At 40.1% G+C, this 19,503-nt stretch overlaps 2 protein-coding genes across 2 annotated transcripts in view; both read right to left on the bottom strand.

The window, feature by feature from the left end:
* stard9 (StAR-related lipid transfer (START) domain containing 9) overlaps positions 1-13,112 on the bottom strand; it is a 46,989-nt gene extending 33,877 nt beyond the window's left edge. The window contains exons 1-3 of the mRNA XM_046061898.1: positions 12,799-13,112; positions 10,273-10,342; positions 7,115-7,231 (exon numbers count right to left, since the gene is read on the bottom strand). Coding sequence (XP_045917854.1) covers positions 7,115-7,231; positions 10,273-10,342; positions 12,799-12,845 — 234 coding nt within the window. The 5' untranslated portion in view covers positions 12,846-13,112. The remainder of the gene's footprint in view (positions 1-7,114; positions 7,232-10,272; positions 10,343-12,798) is intronic.
* Positions 13,113-13,334: 222 nt separating this feature from the next.
* LOC123979380 (codanin-1-like) overlaps positions 13,335-19,503 on the bottom strand; it is a 119,769-nt gene continuing 113,600 nt past the window's right edge. Inside the window, exons 25-35 of the mRNA XM_046063287.1 lie at positions 18,421-18,557; positions 18,223-18,326; positions 17,685-17,834; positions 17,353-17,416; positions 17,163-17,241; positions 16,042-16,268; positions 15,663-15,770; positions 15,506-15,569; positions 15,117-15,328; positions 14,450-14,557; positions 13,335-14,320 (exon numbers count right to left, since the gene is read on the bottom strand). Coding sequence (XP_045919243.1) covers positions 14,198-14,320; positions 14,450-14,557; positions 15,117-15,328; positions 15,506-15,569; positions 15,663-15,770; positions 16,042-16,268; positions 17,163-17,241; positions 17,353-17,416; positions 17,685-17,834; positions 18,223-18,326; positions 18,421-18,557 — 1,376 coding nt within the window. The 3' untranslated portion in view covers positions 13,335-14,197. The remainder of the gene's footprint in view (positions 14,321-14,449; positions 14,558-15,116; positions 15,329-15,505; positions 15,570-15,662; positions 15,771-16,041; positions 16,269-17,162; positions 17,242-17,352; positions 17,417-17,684; positions 17,835-18,222; positions 18,327-18,420; positions 18,558-19,503) is intronic.

Below are 19,503 nucleotides of genomic sequence, written 5' to 3'. Positions count from 1 at the left end.
TGATTAATAGACTAAATTCTACACATCTAAGCCTAACTAAGAGCTGTTTGCTAAAAAAAAAAAAAAAAAAAAGGAAGCAGAATTTGTGACAGAAATGTATTATGGACAACAACGTACAATCTATTATTTTATGTTAAAAAGAACATTGAAAGAGTGCAATCCCCTGGAGTGCAGATCACCAAGTGCTTCCCCCCTGCCTCTTGGCTGAATGGAGGCTTAAACGTGAAGACAAAAAGCAGCACCTCCCCTGTCTTATCTTCAACCTCCTATTCAAAAACAGACACAGACACCCTCTCCTCCCTCAAACAGAGAATCAACACAGTCCTTGTTAAAGCTGACCCTCTTAAATTCACTCTATGGGGGCTACAACAAGGCTGAGGGTCCCTCCAGGCTTGACACAAAGAGTAGGAACTTCACTTCAACTGCGCGCTTCATCTCATCTGAACTTGACTCTCTTTTCTCTCTGTACACTATTCCTTTTGTTTCCTCCAGTTCTACTATTTGTTTTTTTTACACAAAAGTCTGCAAACTACTTGAAATGACCTCTGAACAAAATCACAAGAGGAAGCATAAACTCATTTCAACCTCTTGAATGAATTAAAACCGCGTGTATGAGTTTGTCTAGACCGGCAATGGCAGGCCACATTAAAACAATCCTGTTGTTTGTGATCACTGTCAACCCAAATTAAATCAGCAGATTGTTATTTGTGTCATTGTACTCGGGTTGCTTAAATGGACATAATGGCCCTCTGCCACAACCTAATTTCAGTTTGCAGAGGAGGTATTTTTGGACAGAAAAGAGAAGTGGAGGTAAGACATGGGTTGCACTGTGGGAATGGAAATGTACTCCAGATCAAATGAAGCAGGAGAAAAACAGCCTGGAGATAAAGTGACTGGGTCAGAGTCACAGTAAGCGTGCAGGCTGGTTGGTTGCCTCAAAATACACAGGGGACAGACTAAACACCTCCATTACCAGGAAGGCGGTTGTCATCAGCAGGCCGCTGCATGACACGTGTGTGTGTGTGTGTGTCTCTGATCGGTTTAGAGGAAACAGCATCCACAACAAGCACAAAAGCCTCAGAGTTTGCTTCCCTCTCTGAGAAAGAAATGTGCAAACAATAAAACAATGAAAGAGGAAAAGCAGAATATAGATTTCATTCTTGTATAGGAAATTCATCAGGTCAAAACAGAGTGTTAGGATGGAAGAACAAAACAAGGCTTTGGGGTTTGAAAAGGTGGCAAAAGGTCTCCAGATATAGCAGGAGGCGTAGAAAATGAGGGTCTGCTTTGGCTAAATTGAACTACATAAACAGTGTATACATGTATTACAGGTAATAATCTAAAATATGACCTTTTGCCAAAGTCAGCCACTTTCTCCTATTGCTGCCTCTCTCCAATACAAACTATATAATCGAGTAGAAAAAGTTTTTTAAAAACAGCCTTGAGAAACTTATTTAATTTTTTTCATCATCAAGTCACACAGATGCATCAGACTGAGATATCTGGCTACACAATACTCTCATCCATTTCCCAATATTTCCAAAGAAAATGCACTGCACGACTCACGCTAAAGATTAACATTTCAAGCGATGCAGGGTCAGGAGATGGAAAAATAGAGCCGGTTAGCATACACACAGCATTCAGTTAATACCACCACATGATACGCATGATGGCCATTTTCAAGTGGTGACATAAAAGAGATGTTATCTTGTAAAATCCTATTCTGTCAACAGATCTCAAAAGGAAAGTTGACATGTCATGTGTGTCTAATTTGGACTAGACCTCTCTGAGGAAAATGAGGTCTCCTAAATGAACCAGCTGGATTTCATGCCAGAGATCTGCACCATGATAAAACTGTGTTTCGTGTTGGTTTTGAAACATGGGGAAACCCTTTTTTCCCCCTAAAGAGGCAGTCTAATTTGTGGTCTGGTAAAACAGAAAAAAGTGTAGCAAGGCAGCAAAGTGGGTGAGAAATGTGGAGGAAGAGTGAAAGAGAAAGACAGAATGATAGAGACAAGCTGACAAGACTGAAAACGTACTTGTGTAATGCCTCTGTAATGAGTAAAGTCCTGTAATCACTGGATGTGGCAAATGCCAATTGCTGGTCTGTTTTTATGTGGCCTGCTCTACAAACCCTTGAGATGTATTTATGTGTAGTGTGTGTGTGTGATGTTGTCAAGGGTGATGGCAAAAGGCCAGACAAGCAAAGTAAAAGCACTTTGCCACATTTAAAAACTTCAGTTTCTCATTGCTTTTGCCAGGTTTGACGCAACCAAAAGGAGCAAGATTAATTTTCACTCTTGTCTGAAGTCAATGCAAAGACATGACTGCAAGTGAAGAAACAAGCGCAAAAGGAGGTGCAACTTTCTCCGAAAATGTCCATGTCCGGGACTGGACAGCTGCGGAGAAGGAGGAGGCGAGGGTCCCTCAGTTCCCATCTCACACTTTCCAACTGGGTTACACAAACACAACAGCTGGGCCCTGAGCAAAAGCTAAATGCTTTTGTTTACAGGGGAAAAAATGTCACTGGAGATCCTTGTCCTGACTTCCTGCTAGGAATATGAGTGAAAGAATCAGAGTGAAAGAAGAAAACATGTGAAGAGAGGGAGGACACAGACAGAGAGATCACATGCAGCAAGAAGAGACAGAGAGGAAGCTGTTTGGCCGGAGTTCAACAACGCTTTCGTTTGTCACACTTGGACAGAATTTGTAGGTCAAATTAGCATGGAAGGACAGAGGGGGAGGAGGGAGAGATATAGACATGCAGGCCAAGCAGATAGGCTGTTCTTCATTACTCAGGCCGCACTGCACATGGGAATGAAAGACAGTATGGAAAGAGGAACAGAGGACAGGAAAGTGAAAAAAATTGTTTTGGCAGTGGGCGCTTTAGCAGTGCATATATGTTTTTTTTTCAGTATACACATCTCGTTGCATCTGGCCTCCGGGCAAAGGCTAGACTTAAAACAAATAAAACCATATCTGGAAAGTGTGGGGATTTGCTGATCCTCCCCCGATCGCTGTTAAAGGGGCCAAAGCACAACACTGTAGAATGGAACTGCAAGTCACACTCTATATGGCAGGCTGGAAATGACTTATCCAGCCCTCAGACTGATGGGAGCCTTGTGTGAGATCCATAAAGGTACAGTGGTTCCTTCACAGGGGAATAAACTAGTGCAATATCACTTCAGTTTGACGTGAACTCAACTACTCTTTTTATAAAATTTGATATTATTTGAGTGTCTGATTTTAGAATCCAAACCAAAGTCCATAAATATTAAAACTAGGGCTGAATGAAATGTGTGATGTTTAAAACACATGTTAGATATTACAATGATGATAGCCAATGTGATTACACAAAGACTTTTAATTTTTGTCCTATAGGGCTCAGATTGTGACCACCTAATTTGTGTTTCAATTTTGTATAATTACCATATCTATTTACTTGACGATGCCAGATGATGGTACAACTCAGAGAGCAGACACATCCACCAAGCCTGCAAAGTCCTTTGAATTAGTTATAATCAACACTATAAAAAAAATATTGTTTCCAGATGTACATTAAACTGGACAACGATGGGATGCACATACTAGCACTGTGTGGTATCTGCAGATAAATAGTGAACATAGTGCATCTACATAGAGTGCATCTACCGTGTGTTTTATCCATCAAGTGTGCTTCATAAAGACAGCTGAGTTGAGACAGCAGAGGAATAGACCTTTTTCACAAACAATTTGAATATATCGCTGAGGACTCACTTTTTTCTGACAATTTATGGACAACATTACTATTATTATTCAATGGAAATTTAAAAAAGACATAGAAAGGTTTGCTTATATGATTCAACCGAGATTTGATTTACGGCACACCTGACCCCTTTACTTTTCTAATATAGGAACAACAGCCGTCAAGCTATTGCTCCAGTAACACACCATATCTCCATATATTCAACTGTAATCTAGGTAAAAATGTTTTTGTTTAGATAATTGGATCTTCACCAGTCAGTTAAGAAAAAGATCCAACTCTGGCAAACAGATTGCCAATTGACAGTGGCAAGTGCAGTATGTGCAGCCTCTACTCCAGGTAGCTGCATCTTTTGTGTGTATATCTATCTAACCACTTTGATTCTTATTACAACTCCTCTGCCTTCACTGACAGAAAGCAGTAAGTCTATACATAAATCAGAAGTGCTGTTCCTGTATCCCTATGGTGTAGATGTCATATGTCTTTGTTGACAGCATGTGGTTTATTTGGTGTATTTTTCTGTGGTTAATTCAAACCAGGCTGAACAGGACTGGACTGCGTTGAGGGGGAGTAAATGTTCATGTGTGTGTGTGTGAAGGATTCATCTCATACACAGAGAAGCTATTCTTTCCCCTGTCTGCAGCACCACTGACACACAGACCTAGAAACACTGCAAGCATAATTAAATCACAAACTGCATCGACAGAGGCACAGAGAGACAGAAGAGGAGGAGGTGGAGAGAAACACCCCAGCAAGCCGACTCTTTTTGGCAATAAAACACAGTATTGTGCTCTGAGACGAATCCTCAGTAGTGACGTCTTTGCCCTGATATTTAACTGCAAAAAATGACTTAGTGAGGCAGCTGTGAGTTTGGCAGACGAGAGCTGGGGGCTGCAGAGGCACAGTGGACCCCTGACCATTTCCCCTCCTATCCTCCCCTCCTCAAAAAAATTCACATTCCAAACTTTCTCTTGTCTGTAATCAGTTTCTCTTGCCATTCCCTGTCACAATCCTGTTCTCCTTTTTCATGTTCCTCTCCCATGTTTCTTACGGTCAGAAGCAATAAACAAGCTCGGGGGTTTGTGTTATTAAATAGGGGAAAAAACGATTTATTAGCTCAATATCTAGGCCCAAAACAAAAGTGGCATTTAGACAAATAGTCCCAGTTCTCTGCTGCATTACAACAGCTGGCTCCCATTATGGATTATGGTTCTTTCAAAAACCAGCTTCTACCTACTACCTGGCAGAGCTCTTCTAATTCCTCTCTGCTAAACATTCTTTTAGAAAAGTTTTGTGCACAAAGATACAACTTTTTCATGTACCACTTTTTCCTGTGGGGAGCCGTCAGTGACAAAAATGCACCCATATCTGCACCCCAAAGTATAGTTTACAATACCACATTTCTGTCTACTCTCTCGGCTGTAACAGTGTATGAGGAAGGAAACCCCTACGAGTATCTGGTGTAAACTATCAGTGATGATTGGATATGTACAGTAGACGGGTAGCCTGTCTTTGGGTGTGGTGGGATAGTGCTGGACTGGAAAAGCAAGAGTTAAGATCCACTTTCCAATTGTCTCATTCCACGACAGTCTTAGATTGTCTCTGTCTCATGGGGACTACAGTGCAAGACAAATTCAAAGCAAGTCCCTCCTGCTCTGAAAAAAGAAATTGCTTAAATATATTCTGAAAGTAGAAAACCATGAGAAAATCCAGCCCTGGCAGAAATAGCATCAACTCATTAATGTGATGAAAATAGATGTGGCAGAATGCCAAATAAGAGGGAAACTGAATCCATACCCTCACTTGAGAGCAATTACCTAAATTAAATGCTAGTAAGTGAAATGAGGCAACACAAGAGCGTGTGTTGTTGTAACCGGCCACTTACACTCGTCACTGTTCTAAAAAGCAAATTCTCTGGTAAGAGTGGCAAGATTCTTTCTTAAAGAGACAATTCTCTGGATTCTGGTGCAGGAAAAGAGGTCAGATTTAAATCCAGCAGATCTGGCCTTCACTGGTGTCCTTCTGCCCACCCCGGGTCAACAGAGGAATGTCTTGTGGCAACCAGGCTGGACTGTGACTGGACACACTTCTGCTGAGGATAGCGGCAGCCAAAGCCAGAGAGAGAACAAAAAAGGAGAAGGGAAGAAGTGCTGTGTTGTCTGTTGCTCTGCGCAGTGTGTAGGCCGTCATCACAGCCCCGTCATTCTTAAGCACATACAAAGGCAGCTCTGACAAGAAGAGAGACAGGCAGTGAGGGAGTGGCAGAGGAGAGAACCCCCATAGAAAAGGACAGAAAAAAGTGACTGTAAAACTAAGAGTGCAATTATTTGTGCTGAACAATGAAAACTAGATGGAAATACAAATTAACATGACATCTAAAAAATAACTCTCTATATGAATAGCAGTTGTGTAGAGATTTCCTGTAATGGAATTAGGCACCACTTCCTCTTGATCTGGGGCCCGTCTCAGGTTCCAGTAACACCCTCCAATCAAAGCAAAACAAAAATATTTAATTGCCCAATCAAAGCAGAGACATGAAAAGCGAGCCGACTCTAGCCATGCCATCGCTGAGGCAAAGAGACTTCTGGGTAACAGATGGCGCTGATATCATATCCCCAGAGTGGCCATCTGTGTAAAAGCGTACAACACAACATACACACACACCCCTCTTGTTGTGGTTTGTCTACAAGGACACCGTTTCCTCTGGGCTCTTTTCTTGGTACAGAGCTTGTGTTTGCCCAAAGTCAACTTGTGGCCAAAGCCTGGATCGACGCACACTCGGTCTCTACCCACAAGAGGGCATGTAACATGGCACAAAAAACAAGAAAAATCTTGAGGCAGTTCTGCACAAATGGCTACATGTGAAACCAGAATTTATCAAACAACATATTTTTATCCATTACAAAAGACATAATACATTGACCTACTATACTAATACTCACTGCAAGGATGAACCACAGTAACATCAGAGAAATACTGGGTTTGAGGCTGAATACTGTATGTAAATTCTGATGTTTTAAAGTAAGTAAGTAAGTAAAGTAAGTGCATATGTCATATATACATATACATTTTGTACATTTTGTGTAAATTTGTATTGTAACTTACGTAATGTATTGTTTTTCAACTCGTGGCTGAAAAATGGTGTTTTACTTGTGTTATACAGGACTCCCTTGTAAAAGAGATTGTGTGTCAATGGGACTTTTCCTGTTTAAAAAAAGGTTTATATATTGTGGAAGGGCATGTAAATGGGAAAATGATGGGAATATTGTAATAATACAGTAAACAATGTAATACTGCCTTGTTTAGAGTAAGTTAAACAGCTGGATATTCCAGTTAATATAAACAAAGTCAATTAGGGAGTTAGGTTATTACCTCCTCCTGCGAGGCACAGTGAGAATCTTCAGGGTCCACCGACCAGTAGCAGTAGTCAAAACAAAACTCCAGAAGTTTCTCCCTCGAATCCACAGCACCATCTGTACGTCCATCCAGCTTCAGGTAGAAAAACAGAAGAGTAAAGCACATAAGGATGACTTTTTTAATTTATACAGTATAATTACCTAATTTGTACAATAAATAAACAGGAATTTATCTTACAATAATACAGTATTGCATGCTGAAATTCAAAGTGCTTACATTTAATAACATAAAAAGTTGAGCAAAATAAATGGGAGCTATAGAAAAAATCCCCAGTGATAAAAGCCAGGTAGTGTAGCATTTGTTTATGGGACTGCTACGGCAAGCCGTTTCCATTCATTAGCAGAGCATTCACTCCTCCTCCAGTTCTTTAGTCGCCTCACTGCATTAACACTATAAACCTTTCTGCTTACAGTGAGTGAATCTTGAACTAAGGAAAGACTGCACAGCAGTATTCGGACTTGTCCAGGCACAATGGTTGCACTGGAAAGCAGTAGAGCATCTAAAGATTTCTTCTATATCACTGCATTCAACCTGGAGAACCACTGAGAGCAACCGACTTCTAGGGAAAATATGCCCTGATACTTACGGTGTTATCTTCCATTTGTGAGGTTTAATGTATTGTAGGAGTATTCTAGGTTCACAATAAATGCAGTAAAGTCATATCAGTGTGCGGTAGCTTGTTTTTTTGTTTTTATTTTTATTCCAGGAGTGCTTGTTTTTTTATACAGGGTTGTAAATCTCTTCATGTGTACCCACTTTACCTAAAACTTACTCTTACTTACTTATTTGCATATAGAGGAAATAATTCTAAGTAGATGACAAGTTTGTGAGCACTGGGGCATGTTATTATGGTGAAACACCTTACTCCCTCTATATTACTTAAATAATAGTATTATACAGCAATATATGCCTTGGGATTTAAGTTGCATTGTATATTGTATAATGTGAGTGATCTGCTCCTTTAAAAAAAAACTTTAATGTTTTTCAGTGAAAGTGAAAAATGACTATCTGTGCACACTACTTATTTAGATTAACCTTTTGGTGTCAGTCTTCAGAATTAAAGAGAAAGAAGATTCTTGGTGCTGTTAAACAAAAGCTTTGTGACTCAATACTTAGACACTAATAATGGTATACATATAGGTATGTTCTATATGTATACCATTATTAGTGTCTAAGTATTGAGTCACAAAGCTTTTGTTTAACAGCACCAAGAATCTTCTTTCTCTTTAATTCTGAAGACTGACACCAAAACCTGATTGTTAATCCATTCTTTTTTGGCATGAGATTCTGTTTTACTATCAGACTTCATTTGTAACTGCGATGGAAAATTTCTAAAGTGACATTAAGGTGTCATGTTTACATTTGTTGAGTGCAGGTTCAGTTGCATTACAAACACCATCGTTGCAGGAGGTGAGTATTAAATATCTTGCTCAAGGGTACTTTAGAGGTAGATTCATGCCAAGGACAAGGCTGGGAAAAGGGTCATTTAGTCACTGCTGCACTACAAACCAAGCAGTCAATTATCCAAATCATTATCCAAAAGATGAATCCACTCAAACATCTATGCAAATAGCCATTCCTTTCTTCAACTGCAGCATTAGGCGACACTAAGCTCTGAGTATCAATTTTGTTCACAGCAATTGGCTTGCCTGAAAGCATGACTGTTTAACCCCTCAGCAGTTTTAGGAAATTCAACAATGGCCTTGTAGTGTAAGGGATTAGCCAAGAGCAACATCAGCCACAGGCAACTCTCCTGGCCAACAGAGCTACAATCTCTGATAAAGAAAAGGCTCATGTTTTACAACTAATCAAGTTAGGGGGGAAACTGACAGGTTGTAAAACAGTACGCTCCTTGTTTGACACTTTTTAATTTAGTTCAGTAGGTCTCCATAGCTTGTACTGCCTGCTATTTGTTAGTTAGCCTCACTTTTATTGTCCCTTAAAATCAACCCTTTTTTACTTTCTGTCTCAGATGCTCCAAAACTGTCCCACTTTCCACAAATAATTATTCCCATGAGACCCACAAGAGCCTTGGAGTCTTGATCTTTTTCCACGGCAGAGGGAGGCCATATGTGGTTTCTCCCTAACACATAGTTTGTAACAGATTCTCTCCTCCCCCACCCAACCTCTCTCAATACGTCAGCATTCAAAAATCAAAACGTAAACAAAAGGTGCAATTCTGTAAGTACCACTTTGGTGGATAACAGGTAACTAGTCTTGTGACTTGGTTGTAGTTAAATGTTTGTTTTGAAATTATTTCTAAGCTGAATTTCTTTTATCAGTTTGCATCATTTACCCACATTAGCAATGGACATTTTGATATGACCCTCATTAAGGCTTTTGCATCTAAAAGTTATACCCTTCAAATACACAAAGGTTTCAGCTAATGCAAACATTCACAATGAAAAACACAGTGTAACATGTTCCACACTGAAACAGTCGAAAACAGCACCGGGCTGTCTGCAGGCAATGCAGCTCAACTAATCAGACAAGTTTGCTCCACCTGACACAGCAGGTTGGTAACTTAGTGACAGTATCAGCTTACGAAACTGTGCAGCTCGCATAATAATAATTTCCAAATGTGCAGAACCTCACTGAAACCTAAGTATAAAACTATATTGTACAGACTTCTTGTGTTGCAGATAGGACTATTATTTAAGCCTGGAGCCAGGTGTTAAAATGCCTACTTTAACACCAAAGATATTGTACATTGTATTTGATTTTCTATAGTTTATTTTGGGGGAGGTTTTTAATGTTCAAATTTCCATAATGTTTTATAAAGTAACTTGGTAGTAACTTTTACTACAAGTAGTCTTGTAGTAACTGAAGTATGCTGTAGCTGTGTTGCTGTTTGTACTGGTGTGAAGAGTATCAAGAATATCAAGAGTGTGTCTGTGTGTGCATGTGTGAGCTCGACACATAATAAACAACAGTGACATATAAGCAGGAAAAGGCTGATCCAATGCAGTAAACATCCTGTTGCTGTGATAAAGACCCTCTCCAAGCTACTCCCAGTTCACCCAGTCCTTGCAAACAAAAGATACAAAAACATTGACTCAATGTTGGATATAACTGTGAATCAGCTGGGGATGTTTTCACACTAAAATACTCACCTTTACATTTCGGATCTTCACAAACTTGTCCTCCACCTGAACTGCTAGCCTTCCTCCATCCGCAATCTCCCTGTGAGCAGGAAGAGAACAACTGCTTCAGTGAACTCCGTAAAATATCCATATTTGGACGGGAGAGCGATCAGATGGAGAAAAACATTAACACATGCTTCCAATAGAGAAGAGAAGATCGAAGGGACGCTATCAGTATTGATCAGTGTCTCCCTCTCCAAATGCAAACCGGACAGAGATTTAACAAAGGTTTCACTTCGGATTCAAAACCCTACGGACAGATTCAAATAGGTTTAAAATCCTCTTTTTGCTGATGCAAATATAAGTGAGAGGGTGTCCAGATACATTTAGGCTAGTTCCACTTGACTTGGGGCCATCACATGACGGTTGAATGACAATGAATGAATGAAAATGACAATGAATCTGTGTGTGTGAAATCGCCACCAGTTTCAGATTCAAATGAAAACAGACCCTAACATACTCCAGAGGCTTACTCTGATGAGACAGCGTGGGCTGTTTCCACAAAGTTGACAGCATGCACAACTGTGTGTGTGTGTGTGTGTGTATATATATATATATATATATATATAACAGGACCAGTGCGTGTCTGTGAGAACAAGGTCAACTTGGCTATGTGTGCTTCAACAGCTGGACCGAGCACATCTGATGCAACAAACGCTAAACTGGAGGCAATCACAACATGGAGCCTAGAGAATTTTGATCTCCAGGAGAGATAATGACGGCGAGTGCTGCATGTAGTGCGAGCTCTGTGGTGGGTTAGGGGCATACGAGGAGGCTGTTGTAATCGTCAGCTCTCCCTGTGCTTCACCACATGGGACTCATTTTGCCAACCTCAGCAGTGGCCCAACCCAAACCCACTAACCTTCAATCTTGGGCTCCAACTATCACGGAGGAGAGGGGTTGGGGGTGGAAAATAGTAAACCTCATAAAAATGTGTTTTGATGATACAAACGTAAGATGAGTAATTTCACAATTTGGCTGACATGTTTTTCACACATGCGAGAGGCTGCTCGCAATCTAAGGGGGCCAGCTGAATCCTATTGGTCAACAAAAACAAAGAGCAACGCACTTCGGCCAAATGGAAGGAATGCAGCTAACCAGGCTGGTGTTAATGTTATCTCTCTCACACATTAGGATTGGAATACATAAGTAGGGAAATACATCCTTCACTTGAGCAGATGAGAATGAGACTGTCAGAACCAGAAATCTGGAAGCACAGATTTGCATGACAGTGAACATAATGTGTAAGAAATACCTTTGTTATGCAAAATACCAGGAAGACTGGTTGAAAGAATCATTGTCCAGCCCTTCATAGCCTGAATGCTTTGTTATGGTACTGCAGTGGCTTTCAGATTTAGCAACCCTGCAGAAGATCCTGCAGGAGTTAAATGTAACTCAATGTACTACTATAGAACTTACATGTTCTATATCCCCAGACCCTGAAGACCAGTTATTCAGCATGTTGTAGTAATTTGCCTGTTAATGTAAAGGGGTGCAGCAAAGCGACTTTACAACCTCCCTTTTTCACTTTGCTACATCAACAGCAGATTTTTTCCATAAATGCCTCACTAAACTATGGAAATAGCTTAAAGTAAAATGTGCAAATGAAAGTTAAGTATGTTATATATACACACACACGTTTTTTCCAACCAACCATACAACACCCAAAATGTTTACTATTACATAAGAGAAAAATAGAAGATCATAAGCAAGCACTGGTAAATATTTGGCATTTATGCCTGAAAATTGAGCATCAATTAACTTTTCATTTATCTGTTGATTGATTAATTGATAAATCAACTAATTGTTTTTGCTCTAATTTTTTCAACTTTAGAGCTTTTGCGGAAATATAAAGGAGAAAATTGGATGTTAAGATGTGAACACTCTGGGTTTCTTCAACTTGTGATGGTTTCCATTGTTTTTGTACAGAACTACTTGATTGTTTTAAAGACTAATCCTTCATCCTAGGAGCAGTCATCCATAAAAAGACAGCAAAGGTAACGTTAGCTATTTTAACCCATAAGCGTAATGGTCGTTGTGTAAAGATAATTGACAGCAGGTATACAGTAACGTTACTTTAAACCTAGCTTAAGTGTTTTGAACATTACTCAGCACTACACACACACACATATATACACAAACGATGCTTAGTCAGACAACACTACTGACAGCCACAGTTGTCATTATTCACCATGTGCACCACTGCTTAAGTTTTTTTTAGCCAGCTAACCAGCTAGCTTAACATTCGTTTCTGTTATGGCTTCGGTCGTGTCATATAACAAAGTGGAACAATAGTGCTATTACAAAAAGCAGCATAATGTTTTGAATGCAACTAACACCAAGCAGCAGCCAAACTCTCACGGCTAACAACAGTTATAACATGAAGAGAGACGTGGAGGCAACTGACATTAAAGCAGCTCTACATTTATTAAGCGGTTTAATTAGCGTAATATTAGATAGCTAGCGTTAATTGCCTCTGCTAACAATTAAACTTACCTTGCGTTGAGAGGACGGACTCGAATGGCAACTTTAACGTTTGCCATGATGATGCCTTGCGAAGATTTTACACACAACTCAGTTGACTAACTCGGAGCTGGTGTAAAAAAGCTTTTCCCGGTGTGAGCATGTTGAGTCTGTTGGCATTTTACCCCGATAAAACTTGAGAGCGGGAGGAAACGGTCCTGCCATCCGCTGATTCAAGTCATCTCTACCGGCTGGCCGCGGGTTCAACCGCCCGCCGCGTCTCTCCAAAACTCTCAACTGAGGGGAAACTTCCTGCTGGACAGAGGGAGGGGAGGGAGGAAAGATTCTGCTGGATACTCCTACTACTACGCCATATTCAAATCTTTTTTTTTTTTTTTTTTAACATGTCTGTTATTATTTAAATCCCCTCACTATTTATGGCGTTAAACTCGGGATTGTTTTTGTTAATTGTGATAAATTACATTAGATCGTCACACCTTGATTCCTATGTGATTTTTTTCTAGTCTAACTTTAAAATCTGTACAACAATTACGACCAACAAACAACACTTCAGAATACATCTTTATTGTTTTGTATTTTTAACATTGTGACAAGATTTTTTTAAAAATATTTCAGTTTTAAAAGCAGCAAGGAATACAGTGCTCGTTCAACATGAACAAAAGCAGTCACAAATACAGTCTTGCATTCATGAAATAAACACTAGTAATGGCGGTCAAAGGCAGTGTGTGAAAGTGCTATATTAAAATTAAGACATTTATTTTCTCCGGTGGGTCTAAAATCCAACAACAAAAACAAACTTTTTGTCCATTTTTGGAAGCAGTCTTAACAAGTTTGGCTTGTTTGATGAAACCTTACATTTAAAAAACTGGGACCATTGTTTTATGTTTTAATGAGTCTTTAGGGTCACACTTAATCAGTTTGTGTCCTCGGCTGCAAAAACATACAAATGCCCATTTTGATGCCGACCCTTCTTCTGTCTTTGCTAATTCTCTGCTATGGTCTTGACTGTTTAAAATGCTAGTATTTCCCGTCAGACACAATCATCTACCAAGTTTGCTTGCATTGAAGTTCAACAGATCTAAGGTGTGGTCCCTAGATACTTCTGACTGTCAGGGCTTTCTGGTTCTCTATGGCGCCATAGCAAAAGAGCAGAGGGATTCATGAAAGGCTGCTGTCACTTCACAGGTGGAGAACAAAAGTCTGAAGCTCACAAACGCCTGTGCAGAGGCTGACTGTCGAAAGGCTTTGATGGGCTGTGCGGTGTCAACGCGAAAAACAACAAACTCGAAAAACAACAAAATCACCCAGAAGTGTCTTTCTAATGCTAACACACTGACTGATGTGACATAAAACCCAATGGTGATCACATAAGATGCGTGGGATACGGAGTATTCCAGTATTCTTGTTGTTGTCATGTAGCGCCCTCTACTGTCTGTTGTGAGACCTGCAGCATGTCCATGCAGCTTTGCAACTCAGCCACAGGCAATGGAGGATTAATACTCTGTGACTGCAACTGAAAATTCTCTATCAGCTCCTGAAATGACACAGAAATGAGAGAACAAAGTGAGCAAGACAGGAAAAACAGTCAAAAGAAAGCAAATTTAATAGTAAAATAAAAAAATCCCAAGGAATACATGATGACAGGAACACAGTGAACCCTCACCGCTGGCAAGGCCAAGTTTGTTAGCTTCTTCCAATGAGATATGACCTCCTCCTCGCTCAGGACTCCTCTGTCAACCAGCCTTCTAACCAGGAACAGGTAGTTGTTCCACTTAAAAGATAAAGAAATGCATTACAAAAGGTTAAAGGCTACAGAGTCAAAGAAATTAATTTGTAGAAATGGTTAAATGTAACAAAAAAATGTCACAAAACCAAATACTTGATCTACAATGCTACAGGTTCAATAGAGGGACTTGCATACACATGTATTTGAGGGGCGCTGCAACAATTAATTAGTTGTCAACGACTGAATTAATAAGCAACTATTTTAATAATCAAGTAATCGGTTTGAGTAATTTAAAAATAAATAAATAAATAAAAGATCTGATTCTAGCTTCTTAAAAGTGACTTTTTTTCCCTTCTTTCTTTTCTCTTCAATGACAGTAAACTGAATATCTTTGGGTAGTGGACACTTATTATTTTACCTTTTTGACCATCTTTGACAGCTCATAGACCAAACAACTAATAGACTAATCAAAAAAATAAACAACAGATTAATTGACAATGAAAATAATTAGTTGCAGCCCTGTAAACATACAGGTACAAAAGGAAGAATTAGTTATAGTCGCATAATTAATACTTTTGTATGAATCATCAGGAGGTAGACATACCTCAGTGTCGCTGGCCTTCAGCACAGCAGTGACAGTGAGTGGGGTGAAGAGCAGGTGGAGGGGGGCGGAGGAACAGCAGTCCCCTTCCCACAGCTCAGCAAGCTGCTCCAGCAGCGCTCTGACAGGAGGTTCTGACCCTGAACCGGGACCTACAACAACCCCATCACCTCCGCTCCACCCAGTCAGAGACATTACTGGCAGCTCTGCAGACACTTAACAGATAGACACAACAGGCCATCAGGCATTTTACACAAAACATCAACTAGACTTTGTGTTGCTTCTATTTCCGCAGCATGGGAGCAATTTTAATAACACACCATTAATGAAGTAGAGGCAATTATAGGAATTAACCAGTTTACAGTTAATACATTGCATGCCTGGACTCTTACCCAGTTTGCAGGCCAGTAGAACAGTAGAGTTCAGTAGCATCTGTTCTGACACCACAGTTGAGAACTAAGTGAAGAGATAATAAGAAGAGTGTAAATTAGCAAAATTCAAAATATTCACCACAGGTGCTGTTTTGTTGCACTTGTGTGTCTCATGTACCTTTCTGCAGGCCAGTGTGTCTCCCACTCTCTGCAGCAGCATTTTGATCTGAGAGCCAGTCGGCAGCTCCTCATCAGTCCTGGGACCTACAGCAATGCTCAGCAATTCCTACATTAAAAGTTAAAGTCAAGTTTAAACAGACACTTTCACTTTAGTGAGAAGTGAGATTTATTCTTTGAAGCTGCAAGTTGTTATTCTTACATTTCTTTTCCACCGTTTCAAACTAAAAAAGAAAATTCAACCCCAAAACTCAAAAGAAAAAAAAATAAAACAAAAAAACACAACTTTACCAGTTCTGCAGAGAACCAACTTGATGCAACTGTGATGTTCAGTGCAATTCCCCTACATGTATTTGCAGAAGCTATGTTTCCTCTCATACCTTCATCTCAACGAGGATGTCGGAGGGCAGTGAAGCATTGTGGTTGCAGTGTGGAGGGCAGGATGTCGCTCTCTGACTTCCTTGTTTCCTCTTGGGAGTGGTCGACTGCTCCTGGGTGACCAGCTCAGCCACAGCCCCCTCCACATCCCCCGAGTCTGGAGCCACAGAGCTACCCACAGCCTTAATCACACGATCATATTTGTTCTTCCACTCTCGTCTTATCAGTGCTGGTGGTGAGGAAACAGAAAGAAAATCTTAGCTGGATGTCCTCGGGGAACCTTAAATCACAGCACTGCTTTCTTTTTTCTTTTCATCTATAGTGGCAATGATTTTATGCAACACAATCTCTGCATCGCTGGGAGCTTTAAGGTTCATTGCTTTAAAAAGGATCACACCATGTTTTAGCGCTTTCACTACATAGAGTGTAATGTACGAGCAGAAAAATAGTCTTTGCACAATTTAATCAGTCAACCACAATAGACCTGCAAACATAATACATATAAATATTAAAGTTTCACATCAAAACTGCTTTCAAGCTACCCTTCATTGTGGCATGAAAATCAACTTGCAGCAACATTAAAATAAACATAATTATTGGCCTCAATAATCAACCTTAATAAGAAGATATGGTAACTTCCATATTGGCTGTTGTTTTTTGTTGTCATACAACACTGTTCGTGGGGGCCAGCAGGTCAGTTTTTAGCACCACAGCAATCCCTGGCCTCATGCTGCCTTACATCTAAATGAGTTCAAATTAAATTTGTGAAAAGGAGGAGCACTGGTATTGAATAACTACTTGTGCTGTCCTACATTAAAGTTGCTTGACATACATAATTAATCTCAATAATCATAACAGCACGTCTGGTTTTGAATATTTGCAGAAAGAAGTGGAATACAAATAACATGCAACATGGAATATGTCTCATTGGTTGCACAAGTAAGTTTAATTTCTTAATATCACACTGAAAAGGATTAGGAAAAAATAGATGAAAAGATGTAGGAAGTAGGCAAAACACATAGGAAATACTGTGCCCTACATTGGTAATAATCTATTAAGATTGTACACAATTTAACACAGTAGAATCATGCAATAAGACAAGCACGGTGCATTAACTAGCTACCTGTGATGTTGGCGGAGAGCCAGCTGCAGGCCTTTTCTGTTGCAAGACGTTTGGTAATATTTTCAGATGTGGCCAGGACCTGCACAGAGACAATGAGTACATAACATTTTATCAGCTAGGTTTGCTTTGTAAAGTAATCTGTGTCAACGTGCTTCGGGAATTTGAATGACCATAATTTTACAGGACATACAGCAGGGGAGGTCTCGTCGGGGAGCAGAATTCGTATGGCCTCGGGACTCTTCTCACAGCAAAATCTGCAAATTCACATGGAACAGAGATCATCACACAGAAGTGAAATGCTAATGGTGTGATGAGGAACCCAGATAGGGAAGTTCTTTTACCTCGAAATAAAAAAAAAAAACTGTTTTCTGCCAATGAAATGGCCATTCACTCATGCATGCATATAGGCTGTTAAGAAAGGAACCTGTTGCTAATATCCAGTTAAATTGATGAAGTTAGAGGAAGACAGTTTTGCTGGCTGCTCATTAAAAAAAACAAAAAAAAAAACAAAAACTGTTGTACCTGGTGGCTCTTGCCAGGGCCTCCAATCCTGCGACACACAGCTGAGCGCAGATGGAGTCATTTAATTTTGAAGGATTTGAGTTTGGTGACTCGAGCCCGTCTCTCAGCATCTTCTCACCTCGCTCCACCAACTCACTCACCAATGTGGCTCTGTAGAGCATCCCCAAATAGATGTGAACACACAAACATGGACAAAACTCACATACACATACTGTACAGTTAAGTTTGGATTATGTGAAAAATAGTTTTGATACATACATTTATAATATACATCTACACAGGGTGGTGAATTCACACCAGGCACCACCCAAGTCTAATACATAAATTTGGACTGTTGAACAGTCACAAGCCTCTTAGACAGGCAACCAACCACAGTCACAGGCTGACTGACTGTTATTCTAAGATGTAATTTGGTGGAGTCGAAGTAATGTGAAAGATACAGCTGACTTCAGGATTGGTGACTTGGAAATTCAGACATCCATGACTGCTTATGCGCAGTTTATAAGGCCCAACCACCCCCAAGCTCTGTGATACTAACTTCATATGCTTGACGGCGTTGGATCCAACTCTCTCAGCTACAAACTCCACGGTGCGGCGCAGCGACGGAGGCTGGTTGTGAAAGAAGGCCTGCTCGAGGTCCACCTGTCACATTTAAGCGATTGGTTTAAATTCTCCTACACATGCAATTCAGTGATGCCATTCCACATTTCGCTTCACAACCTCTCCCCTGACTCACCTGCAGTTTCTGCTGCGACCTGTTGGCAGTTGGCGTATCCCTGAGCTCAGCAGAAGTGGGAGTGATCTTGCGGATAATTCCTCCACTCTTGGCTGTGCTTCCAGATACAAAGGCGGCTAGGAGCTTACGGAACTCACCTGGGCAGATAAAAACAAGGCAGAACATCGATGCACAGCTTAAACAAGTGCAGGTTACTTTGTCAATTTGTGGTGAACATATTTAGACCAAATGTGACCCAAGATATCCGGCTTCTGATTAACAGCCTTTTACCACTTCTGTAGAGAAGACCATAACTTGATTGTGAATTCCAAATCCATCCCGATGTATGAATGTGAGTGAATGAGGTAAATGTGACATTTTGTGCAAAGCGCTTTGAGTAGCTGAAGACTAGCAAGGCACTATATAAGTAGTAATAATAATAATAATAATAATAATAACAATAATAATAATCCTTATTTGTAGAGCACTTTTCAAAAACAAGTTACAAAGTGCTTTAACAAGTGTAAAGAATAATACAAAAAACAAGATAAGAGCATGAAAACATTGAAAAGACTAAAATACAGATTAATATAAAATTAGTAAAATACAATAAAATAAAAGGGATAAAATTAAGTCAAATAAGATCGGGGATGGCTCTCCTATAAAAGTATGTTTTAAGAAGGGACTTAAGAGTTCACTGACTCAGCCGACCTGATTTCCTCGGGCAGGCTGTTCCAGAGCCTCGGGGCCCTGACAGCAAACGCTCTGTCCCCTTTAGTTTTCAGTCGAGACTCTGGAACAGACAACAGACCTCTGCCCGAGGATCTCAAGGTACGTGCTGGTGTGTATGGGACTAAAAGGTCAGAAATATAACAAGGCGAGAGGCCATGAAGAGCTTTAAAAGTGATCAATAGAATTTTAAAGTCAATTCTAAAACATACTGGGAGCCAGTGTAATGAAGCTAAAATAGGAGTAATGTGGTCATATTTCTTTGTTCTGGTTAAAAGCCTGGCAGCTGAGTTCTGGACAGTCTGGAGTCGATCAATAGATTTTTGGGTTAAACAGGTGAAAAGGCTGTTGCAATAATCCAGGCGTAATGAGATG

Source organism: Micropterus dolomieu, linkage group LG11 (genome assembly GCF_021292245.1).
Source record: "Micropterus dolomieu isolate WLL.071019.BEF.003 ecotype Adirondacks linkage group LG11, ASM2129224v1, whole genome shotgun sequence".
Classification (NCBI taxonomy): domain Eukaryota; kingdom Metazoa; phylum Chordata; class Actinopteri; order Centrarchiformes; family Centrarchidae; genus Micropterus; species Micropterus dolomieu.
This window is presented reverse-complemented; position numbering and strand designations above follow the sequence as displayed.